Source organism: Callorhinchus milii, unplaced genomic scaffold, assembly GCF_018977255.1.
Source record: "Callorhinchus milii isolate IMCB2004 unplaced genomic scaffold, IMCB_Cmil_1.0 Scaffold26, whole genome shotgun sequence".
Classification (NCBI taxonomy): domain Eukaryota; kingdom Metazoa; phylum Chordata; class Chondrichthyes; order Chimaeriformes; family Callorhinchidae; genus Callorhinchus; species Callorhinchus milii.
This window is the reverse complement of record NW_024704767.1, coordinates 560,591-575,270: the sequence shown is the minus strand read 5'-3', so window position 1 is coordinate 575,270 and position 14,680 is coordinate 560,591. Positions and strand designations below refer to the sequence as shown.

General features: G+C 37.2%; 1 protein-coding gene across 1 annotated transcript in view; it reads right to left on the bottom strand.

The window, feature by feature from the left end:
* Position 1: 1 nt before the first annotated feature.
* The window catches only part of dmxl2 (Dmx-like 2), a 35,699-nt gene continuing 21,020 nt past the window's right edge, over positions 2-14,680 (bottom strand). The window contains exons 26-44 of the mRNA XM_007906032.2: positions 14,248-14,324; positions 14,037-14,164; positions 13,365-13,613; positions 12,777-12,958; positions 12,153-12,289; positions 11,842-11,927; positions 11,102-11,303; positions 10,723-10,840; positions 8,727-8,792; positions 8,313-8,399; positions 7,778-7,899; positions 7,548-7,686; positions 6,822-6,882; positions 6,248-6,375; positions 5,656-5,733; positions 5,221-5,312; positions 4,426-4,478; positions 3,268-3,485; positions 2-1,766 (exon numbers count right to left, since the gene is read on the bottom strand). Coding sequence (XP_007904223.2) covers positions 1,557-1,766; positions 3,268-3,485; positions 4,426-4,478; positions 5,221-5,312; positions 5,656-5,733; positions 6,248-6,375; positions 6,822-6,882; positions 7,548-7,686; positions 7,778-7,899; positions 8,313-8,399; positions 8,727-8,792; positions 10,723-10,840; positions 11,102-11,303; positions 11,842-11,927; positions 12,153-12,289; positions 12,777-12,958; positions 13,365-13,613; positions 14,037-14,164; positions 14,248-14,324 — 2,433 coding nt within the window. The 3' untranslated portion in view covers positions 2-1,556. The remainder of the gene's footprint in view (positions 1,767-3,267; positions 3,486-4,425; positions 4,479-5,220; positions 5,313-5,655; positions 5,734-6,247; positions 6,376-6,821; positions 6,883-7,547; positions 7,687-7,777; positions 7,900-8,312; positions 8,400-8,726; positions 8,793-10,722; positions 10,841-11,101; positions 11,304-11,841; positions 11,928-12,152; positions 12,290-12,776; positions 12,959-13,364; positions 13,614-14,036; positions 14,165-14,247; positions 14,325-14,680) is intronic.

Below are 14,680 nucleotides of genomic sequence, written 5' to 3'. Positions count from 1 at the left end.
ATTTAGTACTGTACCTGAAATGCGTATTGGATCAGCACACAATATGTACCCAAACATTTTCAAAAGCTGTACATTGAGAGATCATCCATTTTCCAGCAATAAACAAAGATACTGCACCAGTCTGTTAGCTACACACATTAAAAATAATTTATTTGACTTACAAAGGTGTGACTGACACAGAGCTAGCTATTCTTTTAGACAGTTTCAAGCGCAGGACGTAAACTCTCTATCTTCAGTCCACAAGTAATGCAATGAATTTATTACAGAACAGACATTGGGTTTTTAAAGGTGAGCAGAACTTCACAGATAACTTGGGAATACACAGAAAGGCTCTCAAATTTCACTTACCACATTGGTTCGCAAGATATACATATAGAAAACATAAAAATACAATAAATTAAACTTGAACTATGGGTTACAGGCAAAATAGCAAACAATACACAGCTCTTGTATACAAGCTGTTAATTCATCACAGGTCAAAACTAACTAAATAAACCCTGTCATAATACAGTATTAAAGTGTTGGCCCAATGAAGCCAGACATTCAGCTAAGAAAATGCAACCTTTTACACATTTACTTGCATTCTGACTTTTTAAATACCAAAACTTTCATAGCGTCCTTTTAGAGTGCAACGTTGCAGATTCATTGGATAAATTAACAATGATGGTAGATCCAACCTCGTATGAAGAGACTAGCATTTCCCCACCTGGTTTCTTTCACTTTCTAGTATAAAGTCCTTAATGCCACAATTATACTGTGCTACACTTCACATTCCCAAATGCAAAGGCAAATTATTTGTAATAGAAAGACAACGGTCTTATAGGTTGAAGATCTGTGTGCAAAACGTACATAAAATAGGTTCCATGGGTTGAGTGATCAAATCAAGTTTCAAAATACTTATCAATTGTCATCGACAAATCAAATAAACTGTACATCCGAATGATTGTGAATCTAACATTTGAAAACACGGTTTGCATTGAGAAAAAGATCACCCAGCTGCTTCAGTGTCAACACTGAAGGTTTACTTGAATACATTTCGAAGTGCGAGGGTGTGGAATGAATTCAAGTCCTACAAATCAATTCACACTACCATTACATACAGCAATTCTCATTATGTCAATGCTGATGGGAGGGGGCGAGTTAGCTGTGTGCACGTCTTTTTAATGTCCATACACTTAAGAGTACACTGAAAGATTCTGCATTGTGTTCACAGAGCACTACCAATAACCTGCCACTGCATTGCTTTTAAAAGTAATAAAACCGCACATGCAAGTCTGTCCTATGGGTATATAATATATGGATATCTTCAAAGTCTCTATACCACACAACCATATAACACTGCTTTTAAATTACTTTTTTCACTTCATCCTTCAAACCCACTCTGACCCTGTGTAACAGAAAACCTCAGCACAAAGCTGATTCTCAGATCCCAACCCGCTCCTCCCAGTCTGACCAAACAGAGCGTACTCCCCTACAGCTTATGCATCGGCAGCTGCAGCTGGTTTCTAATAGGCAACATCCAGGAACAGCTAGCTCAAGGACTGTGGCCCAATCGACTACAAGATGTCAAATATCCCAGCAGGAATATTAAAATGGTCTGGCAAAACTCGGGTCTTCACTGTTCCATCTGCTCCACAGGAGAAGATGCGATTGGCAGGCTGGATTTCTAACTGAGTGACTCCTGCTCCAATATTTCGAAAGATAGATTGTTTGGCATGTTCATTTGTGAAGGAATGAATTAAACCGTGACCAGTTAATCTCCAGACCTGAGAGGCAGACACAAAGAAATGCTATGTCAGGGAAGTAGAAGCATGTAGAACAAATAATACCTGCAACTCAGTAGCTGGTAAGGCCCATATTCAAGGTGCTAGTTTCTCAATTATTTTAAGCAACACAAAACTTCAAATATTGTTAATTTAATTGCTTCTGTAAAAAAGTATTTTGATCATCAACTTGAGAACATATTCTATACACTATTGTTTGTACTTGATGGTATATATTTAAAACAGGTGACTTTTTAAACATATTTGAATATAAAAATATTGTTATATTTTGAACAACAATAATACTATTTGAATAACACATGCAGGAAAGAAAGATATATGTAGTCAGCTTTGGGGACCAGAAGGGGGGCACCCCAGAGGAAGTATTTCTATTTATTTTTAAGTGATCTCTCATGTCAGGGTCCAGCCTCAAAAAAATGAAACTTTGAAAAAAAATTGTATGACCACTAGCTTGTAACAAGCACACCAGAACTACATGGACTAAATACCTTATAATGCACTCCACATGTTGGGTAAAATAACAATTCGGGGACCAATAGTGAATAAACCACTTCTATCACAGTCTATTTAATCCTAAAGGGTGCAAGTCCATTGCACAACACTGCTCAAAGTAGTAATTCACACTCAGGCAGGTTAAACGGATGTCTGAAGTGGGATATCATACTGGAGAAGTTAATGGCACACTTAAAAACGTGGGCTGAAGAATCATTGCTGGAGAGTTTTACTCTGATCATGGACTTCATTTGATATATGGCATTTGATGAAAACCTGCAATATTACAAGAAATTCTGAGTTTATTTCACATCTACTACCCACAAATTCTCTCAAATGGCATACAGCAGGATTGCACTACTATTGGTCTGCAAATATCATAGATCAATGTGACAGTCAGAACAGATGGGGAAAAAATTGGGAGTGAAAATTACATTTTTGCCCTACAGTACTTTAGATCATTTTGCTAGTTCTCGACGAAGAGAAACTTGGGAGATCATTTCAGTGTCCTTAGAAGAGATAGGGCAGAGCACTTGCATTTGATTTGTTGACCTGTCACAACAAAACGTCTGAAAATCCTTTACACAGTGTATTACTTCGGCATGAAGTGTGCATTCATGAGTGGAAACCTAACAATTCATCTGTGCCACCAAACCACCCACAAACATCAATGTGATGATTTCCCAGATGTAAGCCTTTTTTTTTCAAAATTTAGCTGAGAGGAAACGAGAAAACTCCCTACTCCCAGAAATATTGCTTTTTTAAAAAATATATATCTGCTTGAAGCACAAAAACCACGCGGTCCCTTATTGAAAATCCTTACTCAAAGAATGGCATCTGCAATAATCCTATAGTTCAGCATTAGAATGTGGCTAGGTTATGAGCGCAAATCCTGGTGTGGCATCCAGACATGTGAGTGCTACCAGCTGAGCCAAGCTGACACATTTTGATCATTATTCTATCTTCATCAAAACCTTGCGTGAAACCTTACCTTCATATTCCCCTCTGCTGAACCTGTAAGGAAGTAATCCTCTGCGGAGTCCAAAGCAAGAGCTTTAATAGCAGAATCGTGTGCCTGAAACGTATGCAACAACTGCCTCTGCCTAACGTCAAAAATACAGATGAAACCCTTTCTGCCTCCAGAGACCAGAAGCTGCAGTTTCGGTGCATACTGAAGCACTGTCGCACCATTGTCATGGCAAACAAAACCTAAATGGTTAAAGAGAGAAGAGATTGTAAATTCAGATTGCATATTTAATCAGAGCCTCTACACTTAATTCTCAAACGCACTCGAGTAAAATAATAGTTGCAACACCTACATTGAGGGTGTACAATCCTCTTTCCTAGAGCCATAAAGGTCTCACTGTACTAACAAACCAAAGGACCTGTTCTCAGGCAACTACCAATTCACTCTCAAGCTGTCATCTGGAGAAGGCAGCCTCGACTGCGGCAGATGCCAGGAATTCAGTCTAGCGGGAGGTGATAAGGACCATTGGTGCTTTACCAGTATCTGTACAAATGGCATCTAACTTTCAAAAAATGTGTTTTTTTCCTGAAATTAAGTATCTGTTATTATCTATTATCAATAGAAACGATGTCCAAATGCTTAATGCTTCTCTCAGCTACTACTCTATCATGGGACTCTAAAAGATCAGGAAAAAAAACTGACAACGAAAACATTTCTATTGAGTTTGTTTGTCTTCACTCAACTTCACTGGATGGACATTTGGTTTAAATGCTGCTTGACCAAATAAGCAGACATATTAAATTGGATCAAGTTGTACCAATGCATTTTAATCATCACATTTTGAGTGTCGGGAATATCGATTGCTTTAATGGGAGAGGTATACACAAGTACAGCTAGCTTCGTAACAGTGGATGTAAGGAAACTGGATTTGCCAAGCCTTCCGGGTGTAGGTCAATGAAAATATTTGCACATACAGATCAACATTTTTTTTGAAAGTTGTTGTATGACACTAGATGCACGTTAAAACCAAGCTCTTTTAAAGACAAATGTTCTGCGTTACTTTTCCAGAAAGAGTAAAATTAACTATTTATGTATTTGGCACAATTTCTGTATCATAAAAAAATAGAAAATTGCTATTTGCATTATTATTATCTAAACTGCTCGTATGGATAGTGACCTTACCATGCACAAGACTGTTGTGTGGTGAAATCAGTGTGTCCCACAGGCATACATTTCTGGAACAAACAGAATGCCAGTTATAGACAAACAATATTATGCTATAGATATGAGAGGGAATTAGCGCTTTGCATGATTTCCAATGGGAATACAAAGACAGCAAACAATTTATTGATTGCTTGATTTATGGGTTATATGGTTTCAGGCAGATGTTGGCAGATATATCATTTGATTTCTAGTCCTAAAAAATGAGGGCTCCTCTCTCCCCTACTGCTGCAGTACATGCCTAAACTGAAATCTATGCCACACTGGTTCAATTGCCGAGTCCCTCGCACTCCCAATGTGATGAAGAGTTTAGCACCGGAGGAGGTGGAGTTCACCTCCTCCCCATTATCACAAACTGCATCATTATGTTCTACTAAGATGTCGAAAACAATGAAGGGCTTTGTATGATGCAAGAGAGCTGGAGAAGCTAACTCTCTCATAACACTGCCAAAACGAAGCCTTCTGGGCTTAATACGACACAAAACTCAACAGCAATACCTCCTACGGCAAAACATAGTTGCTTAATAATTTGTAAAATCTAGAAGTTATTTGTAAAATGGGGAATATTTTAATTCTTAAACTGAAAACCCAAAACAGTCATGCTATACTTGAGATATACTGTGTTAATGAGATCCACCTTTATAAGTACACTAAACTTCACAATTGGTGCATTGGGTTGAAAATATATTTACGATCATTCTGAGGAACATGGCTTTCTTAAGCTTCTTGTGTCCTCATCATTACAGTTGTCTATACCTGTTGTCATTAGATTGCCCAGCTGTGGCTACGAGGCTCGAACAGGTGATGAACGCAAAGTCACCGGTAGCTTTACTGTGGCACTGCCAGTTCTGTTAACAAAACAAATCATAACCATTAGCATACCTAGGCAACATCCCACCAGAGATATAATGACAGTATTATCCTTGGCTCTCATTTAACAAACTTTGTGTTCTTTCTTCATGGGTGATGGTTCAAACTGCTACAAATTACTATTATGATCTACGTCCCTGAAGCTCTCAACGACATAACAAATGTAATCTGTACTTTTGGCAGAAGATATAGTTTTAGCTCATCTATATAATGCACTTAAGACAGACTGAACATGCTCTTGACCTGTCTACAACACAAAGAAAGTAGGTATTTATAGCAACAGTGAATAATTGTGTGCCATGTACTAGCTGTATTCCATACCAGATATGGTTTAGGGTTTGATCCAGTTTGATTGACCTGCCAAAGGCTCAGAAATCCTTCTCCATCTGCGACCCCCAACTGTCGTGAGAAAATAAAACTCTTTCATAAGAGAATCAGAGACATCTTACAGAAACTGCACATTATACATTCATATTCTACTCAAACATTACTCCCTCCGCTACCATAACAGACATGTGGGTAGACTCCCAGCAAAAGCAACTAATATCATGATGATGTAGGAATGATTAGATAAAAACCTGGTTAGGAACAAACAAGGATAGGTGTAGACAGGGCTGATTGAATATTCCTTTGCAGCTGGCAACACAGGCATGACAGCTGTGGAATTCAGACAGTCATATCTGCATAATATAGGTTGTAAGGTCAGAAAAAATACTCTCATTTCAGGTCAAGCAGCTTTGAATGCCAAGAAAACATATTGCAGAAAGCTCTCCCAGATCCGAACATGAAGCAAATGTATCAGTAAAAGCAATGGGCTTGATGAACTGCATGGCTTTATTTTTGTCCCATGCTTTATATATTGTTAAGCTTAGAATAAACTTTGAACTTTAAAAACGTTGAATTAAGTACAAACCTTATTGCCTTGGGAATTGAAATGTAGTCGAGTAACCCGAGCGTTGCCAGCTTGACGGAAACATATAACCTGTTGAGGGCGATTCCATTCAAACATCCGCACACTTCCATCCTGTGCACCTGTAAGATCTGAATGACACAATTGCAAACAATAAATTGTTGGTTGCTGAAATATGTAGACATTTTACTTACTTTTAAAATGTACTTTGGTGCATAATGGCAGGTTATATATATAATATATTGTATATATTATATCTAATATATTATATCTAATATATATATAATGTATACTATATATAATATATAACTTGCCATTGTATATAATATATATGCCATTATTATATGTTTTTTTTATTTATTTATGCATGCATGCATGCAGATCTATTGGAGAAACCTCATGTATATTTTGATAGTATGGCAGAAATGTCATTACTTGTTACAGTTACAAAAACACTGCAAGGGATTAAAAGTATACTTGAAACTGTGGTGTGATATGGAAAGTTTATCAGGTGATTGTGCATTGCGATGGGCATCGTCACTGACATAAACTAAGAGAAAAAGAAATCAGGACTTACAATACTGATGAACCGGGTGCGAAGTCATCCTTTTCACATTGTTCAGGTTTCTCTTTATGAGCTACATAAAAGGAAAAGGGGGAAGAAGCCTTACTATGGAAACATCAGAAATTCAGTAAGATCAGTTCAAGAAAATGACAGAGTGCAATTATACAGGGATTTCTTTCAATTGACATTCTTATAAATTTCCTTTTTAGTGGACACAATTACAAAAGCCTTGCATTTGATTTGGTGCCTTATTGCGTTGTTGAGAAGTCTCCAAGAGCTTCAAAGGATATCCTGTAAAGTGGAATGACTCTGTATTTTGTGGGTGAAATGCAGCAGCCAATTATGCAATGTCCCGCAAACAGTCAGTGACCAACTTTATTTGGGGGATTGTTGGCAAGAACACTGGGAGAAATTCTCTTTTCGAGTAGTGCCACCTGAACAGGCAGGCGGGACCATGGTTTAAGGCAGTGGTGCTCAACCTTTATGGTCGGCCAACAAAATAAACTTTCTTGATTGTATATTTCTTGATCCATGCCATAAATCAAGCCCTCGGTTTAACACCTCACCCAAAGGACAGCACCTCCGATAATGCAGCACACCCCCAGTACTGCATTTAGTCTTCCTTTTAAAGAAAATAGTTAACGAGCCTGAAATTCTGATAGGAGTAAAGGTCACTAATAAGACTTAACTAATGATAGTCATTGGGATGATCACACTCATCCAAAATTTGGAACATACCACAGTAGCTCCTGTACTGGTTTGCCCACTTCCCAGCCAAGGCATGGAAGAGGAAGTTGAAAGATGACCAGATCCAAAATGTGGTGTACTTGTTTGGCTAGCGCTTCCCGAGGAAGGTCTATGCTCTAGATCATCTGAACTAGAATGAGAGTACATTTATTTGCATTACTCAAAAGACAATGCATAGATATACTTAAAAATTCCAGGATGGGTTCAATAAAAGTTAATACCTTCTGGACTCCCTGTCTGAATCTTCACCAATCCATGTATATGATTGAGCAGCGAGGAGAGCAGATACATCAAGTTCCTGTACATCATGAGTAGAAGCTAAAACCATCTCATTCGTATTTGCCTTTTAAGATTCAAAAAGAAGAAAGTTAAATTTTACACAATTTAAAAAACGATAGCATCCCCAATACAATCACACACACATTCCTTCTTGATATTCCCCTCTTCAATACAGGAGTATTGAACAGATTCCAATTGTAGCACCTCTACTGCCAACCCTGCTGAGATAAGCAACCTCAGTGCAGACCAGGATTCAAATCTGTTGCCTTTTAGTTTCCTTGACTGTGCATTTAGCCATTATGCTATCAAGGAAACCTGAAAAAATTATTATTAAAAGTAACACAAAATTATTAAAGTACAACAACGACAAATTACATTTGTATAGCGCCTTTCACTTCGAGAAGATGTCCCAAGTCGCTTCTATACAATCCGAGGAGAAATAAGTAAATAGGATTTACAAGCCACTTAGCTTCTTACCTTATTGATAGCAAATGCCATTATGGCATCGGAGTCCTTATGGATAATCTTGGCCTTTCCACTTGGGTAGCCCAAGTCTGCTTCCACCTAATATAGAATTGTATGCGACTTAAGTAGTGTTCTACATCAACCGTAAAACAGTTCTGTACCAATCCAGTTTAAGTTTTCATTTAAAATGAAAATGAACACGCAAAAGAAATGAAAAAAAACTTCACTGGACTTAATATTTGTTTAATGGTTTTAAGCCTTAAGAAGGTTTGCTTGCATTCCTGGACATAAAGTGTCACGCTTACATCCACGAGATTTAACTTTGCATCCAGAATAAGTTACTGTGTCCCGCCATTAAACAAAATGTTCAAGTCAGTGCATTCACATCAGCTGCTAAAGAGGAGGGGATGGGATAAGGGATACTACCTTGTGGTTGCCATGATGCTCTGCTACGTAGTTTGGTTTGACTTGATCCACATGGTCTTCTAATGACTACACAACACAGCACACAGTCACAGCACATTACACATGCACAGAAATGAAAAAAACAAACACAAAAATGAATAAAGATCTTTTTTAATTGAATAAAAAAGATGAAATCCTGGCAGCATAACCAATTCCTTCACTGCATTCAGAAAATGGAATCAATTTATGACTTATAATTTCAAATTCTCATGTTATCTTCGCTGTATACATCAATAGATTTCAGTACATTCTGCTTACCCAAAAGAAAAATCGATTGAGACATTGCGGGTCAAATCACTTAGCCTTTCAAGAGTAAATTGAGGAGATGGGTTTGTCACAATTAGAACCAGGTGTGGACATACAAAACAATGCTCACTACAAACACCCTAAAGTTTGTAAGTGTGGGAATATAAGAGGCCCAGAGCAGCACTCAACAACAGGATTACATTTATATAATCAAGCTACTCGAAGAGCTTTGTTCTGAAATTATTGCATTGGGGAAGGGACAAACAAGAAAATAAACAAGTCAAGAGTCCCACATCCTGATCTCCATGGGGAATTGATAAAGCAGTCTAAATAGGATACCCTTATTCAAAGTAGAGGAGACTTAACCATCCTTAAATCTCCAGCTTAGCTCACAATCAGATAAGCAACAAATGCAGCTGGTTGGACTTGCAGAATTGGAAATTTAATGCCAGTAAACAGAAAAGGGTTTGATTATATGGAAAAAAAAATCAAAGTTAATTTGCTGGAAATGAAGGCCAATGCTTGACAGATCCTTTAGCACTAGGTTCCAGAAGCTTGAGGAAAGGCCTCATTATTATTGTAGATGAAAAAAGGTACCCAGACATCTCAGGCAAATACTGGATCACAACTATTTTGGTTTGCAAACACTTTAGAATCTTGTAATGATAAAAATGCTCCCCAAATTTCTTGTACACTAAAATATTCTCATTTCCTGGAACGCGCAACATTGTTGGAGACCAGAAGGACTTTGAGAAACAATCCCAGTATGTACCTTCCTCCGAATAACTAGATTCCCCCTCATCCTTTAAACAGGAGAAAAAAAGGAGAGTGACACATGACATCAGTCTGTTTAGGAACTTGTATTAAAAGCCATACTTCTCATATTTGGCAAGCAGAAAAAAATCTATTGTTAAATTCAGAGAATCAAAGACTGGTTTCTGCATTAAAATCCAAACTCAGAATTTAATAAACAAGTTTCAAAAACAATGCTGCCAGGACCAAAAAATAAGGAGCCAAACAATAAGACTGATGATGTGGTTAACTTAATCAAGCTATGGAAATGCACTACAAGTACTGCAGACATTTTTATGGTATTAAACCAAATCAAAACCTATTTGTGAAGAAGCACTTGACAAGACTTTACTGGCTTAAACTAGGTGGGATTCAAAGTTGGTCGACATGTAATATAAAGTTAGACTTCTGAACCGTTAAATATTTGCCACAAACAACTGATACTGAGAATTACCCAATACAATATTTATTTTTAAATTTTCTCCTCTCATCTGTAGAATCATAACACTTATATCATAGGAGACTACTTTGCCCATCTAATCTAAGATGAATTTGGCTTTGTCAGTGGATAGTAGCTATTCTGTTAGTAAATGAGTAAAATGTGCAGAGTCTGTTAGTTAAGCATGAATTTACTATTTGCAATTTTTATGCCTTTTCTGATTTTCAAGTATAACATGATTTGAAAAGTTTAAAGCAAATCAACCACTAAATATTTAAGTTCAAATGCATGCTTACACTGTAGCTATTAGTTAATGCACTGTTTCACTTTATTTTAATACATTATTTTAAAAATACCATGCAAATAATTTGCGTTAAGCTGTAAAATGCCAATTACTTGTGAAATAGTTACGTTCAAAATGCTAAAGTTACATACATACAAGATATGTAACATCTCTCTTGTCCACACCCACCCACTTACCTCACTTTGCCTTCTCTTCTTCGTGAATATAAATCTTATAAATGTATCTTGCAGAATTTCTTGTTTCACCAAGAAGTACCACAACCGTTTAACAGGAAGAGTGGAACTAAGTCTTGACCTAGATCAAAAGATAAAACAATTAAATGCAACCTTAAACAGTATATTTATAACTAAAGCAAATTCAAATCATTTTAATTGAATAAAATAGCTATAATATTAAGCAATCGCTGATTGGGTGATCGTTACTATTCCACTGAAATATTGACCAGATAAAACTCTGATGTCATGAATAATGAGAGAATTATAAGGAATCGTCTCCCACTTTTTAAAAAGTTGTTCGAAATTGGAACTTTCTTTTCCTCGACTGTAGTTTCCTTACTTGAATGGGGTGTTGTCTGGTTCAAGCATTGCTTTGTGTCTCAGAATGGCTGGTCCACCTGATGCTGCCAGGTCACTGGGATAGGTGTTAATATAGTTTGGAGGTGGCCCTTCAAGCTGCTCTATTTTTGCTTGAAGTAAATGTTGCCAGTTTTCCAAGGTTTTAAGAACAGCGTTTCCCAAAGGCGAGGTTACTGGCAGATCTGTTGCAGGTCAAAGGCAATTAGTTGGAGAAATAAACATTCAAATTTGCAGCTGTTTTTCAAACTAATTTTGCTCACTAAAATAATCACTCGTTTCCAAAAACTCTAAATATAGTTACTTTGCATCAAGTACAATTCAGTTCTCTATGTGGATTTCAATTATTGCTGGTGTTGTGAAACAGAAAGGTCAGCTTAAGCTCTTTAAGTAGGCGATTTAAAATGCATAAAAGTAATGAACAATCTTAACAGTTCAGTGGAAGTATATTTAGATTTATATAAGATTGAAACCAGATACCAATGGCTTTAAATCATTAACGGCTCAGCAGTAATTTGAAAAAATGCTCCGGTCATTAAAGAGATGAAAATTTAATCAAGTATTTTGTAGCTTCAAAGGAGGGGAACCGCTTACATTTTTAAAATCCTTATTTTAAAATCCATATTTTCTGATTTCGCTCCACTTATTCTAGTGGATTTTTTGCTCATCAATTTACAAGTTTTTTTTGTGTATTGTGCAATGGCAATAGCACAAGTACTGTACCTGAGAACTCCAACCCCGCAACAGGAAAGAAGTTTTTCACATTGTGCAATGCAAGCTTAACCATTGCTAAACGCATCAGAGACCAACTGTGAATGAGTGCAAAAGAAAAAAAAAATTCAGTGGAATACATACATTTAACGAAAAAGTAAACATCTTAAAAAACAAATTGCCTAAGCCTTAAATTTTGTATGCAGACATTTATGCTAAGTCGTTATGCTTTTAGAATTCTGTAACTGGTTACAACAATTGCTGCCTGTTGGCTAGTTACATGAAGAAACTTAAAAACTGCATGAAATAATCAATCAATGAACCTGTAAGAGTTAGGATCCGAATGTTCTTGTAGCTGAATATCAGAAACAAATGCATCATCATCATCTTCATCATCATCACTAGGGATACTGTCGTCTGAGTCGTACATTGCTCCACTGTCAGATGGAGGCAGGAATGGCTTTAAAAAGAAATCCACATCGATGGATTAAACAAACGTTAGAAGTTTCATTTTCTTGGCAAAAACCTACTATACTAAATGTATGTCTTTGCTCTACAATGTTACAGATATACCTGTCTGGATATTTAGAGAAGAATAAAATAAAGTTTTAGAAAAAGCAGGGAAGAAATAATGCAAGGAAAAAGGGATGCAACAAGAAATGTTTTATACACCAAATTCCTAATGTTTATTTAAGGTTAATATTAAAGCTCTCTGGATACTTAGACGGCTTGATTACTAATAAAAGTAATTTCTTCAGCATCATGGTGCACAAGCTGAAAATGTACAAAATCAGAGGTCCATGGAAACAGGAATTTCTGTACAGCTGTGAGCAATAGGAGGCTTAATTCAAGCTGAGTTGGATAGGCTGCTATCATTCACAGTCTCATTGCGAGTAAATTAAAAATATTAACTGTTTAATAAACTGCAATTAGAAAAACTATTTTACCTTGGCTACAAAATAATCCCACATACTGAGCTCCGGAGGAATGAACTTCTCTTTGTATGAAGGTCGCTCGGTGGGCACAGGTGGTGGGGCTGAAGTTTCCTTCACAGGTCTCCCGGGAACCAGCATTTTCATGTTGAATCTCCTCCGATATCGGTCAACGTCCTCAGGGGGAACTGGAGGAACTGTTCAGAGGAACGCAGTAAACACACTGACAATTTATGGATTGATTTCTGAAGTGGGAAGGGAACACACCAGGCAGGAATAGATGAACACATCTAGGAAAAAAACCCACACAAATTTCCACAGCAAATGGCAACATTTCCACTCACCACCAAGGCCTGGTGAATGTTTTGCCTGAGTCTCACAACTCACAGACAGAGGCACAGACACTGGTTCTGTCTTCAAGGAAGCATTTTGCTCCAACTGTGATACAGCTGAAATAAATTACTTTTTAAATAAAATACAAAATGGCGAGCTTTAAACTTTTTCACTGTATAAAAATATATTAATTCAGACCCTGATGCACAAAAATATCTAAATCGCCGATTTAAAATCTAGATTTACTTTTTCCCCAAGAAAATGACATACCTGGGGTAACTTCTGGAAGTTTCTTAGGCTTTATTATAATCTTCACACCACCTCCAAAAACTGCAGCCCATGTGCGATTGTTCAGTGGATGAGCGGCTAATCGAAACAGCTCGTTGCTGGCATGGGTAGCAATACCATGGATCAGTAAACTTAGATACACAGCAACCACAGCCTCACAAAGCATCACGTTCAATTTTGGCTGATCTTCATCCCGAGCTGTTGCCAGGAGATTGATCAGTGATGTGACACCTGCAACCAACAAAATGTATACTTTACTAACCCTACAGGAATTTTGTAGCTTGAGTGATAAATTTCAAAAATATACATAATGTATTGGCAGCTTCCGAGTAGAACCAGAAGACTGGTATTGTGTGCAGCAGGAATTAAATACATTCGGCTGGCCAGACCAGTGGCTGAAAAAATGCAGGTAAATGCTGGTACTGGCATTGTAACTGTTTGAATCTCACAAGCAGGAGATAGTGAATATTTCCTAATCCTCCAGCAGATTATTTTTTCCAAATCAACAGTCAACTATGTCAAAAGTTAAATCTTTAAATCCTGCCAAAAATAAGACTAGAGCAACTTTCACTTTGCTCATATGTACCTCAGTTTTAAAATAGAATAGAGCAAGCTCTGGAGAATATGTTGCTATGTTACACTGCTCCATCTTACCAGGCCATAACGCAGGTACAGAGTTTGGGGTCACGTGCTCATCAATGCTTTCAGTCCGCAGTCTACGTCGTTCACCCAATAAAAGTCCCTGATACACCATTCCTGTAAACCTGTTTGTATCAGTTTGACTGCAAAAGAAAGCCATGATTTAAGGCGGGTGAAATCAATAAGCTCTTTTTAATTTAATTGAAATAAGAGTGAAATATTTTACCTGTAGCTATGACTGTCACATAGAGACTGGTAAATACAGGCAGAGAGGGAGGCTGCCAAAGTATGCAGAGTAGAAACCTGATAAAGGAAGCACATGCAATCAAAATTAATAAAAGGGAAAAACATAACAAGTAGGGTCTGTATCTCATCTATTCAGCAGTTCATGCAATATTAATTTGATAAAAAATTAAGTAGTTCATTAATACTCTACGATAAAATAAATTTGTGGTTCTTATATTAGCCTTCCTTATAACCTCAGTCATGTGACTCCTTAGACCCAGAGCTTTTCAGATTTACGGCCTCTCAAACTGCAAATGTCAATTTTTGCTGTAGAAGTGGGTTGAGATTCCTTCCAAATGACTTTGGACTCTTGTAGTTAACACAATGAGGGAGCTCATCTCTACAACCTGGGTTGAATTTGAACCCAGGTACCA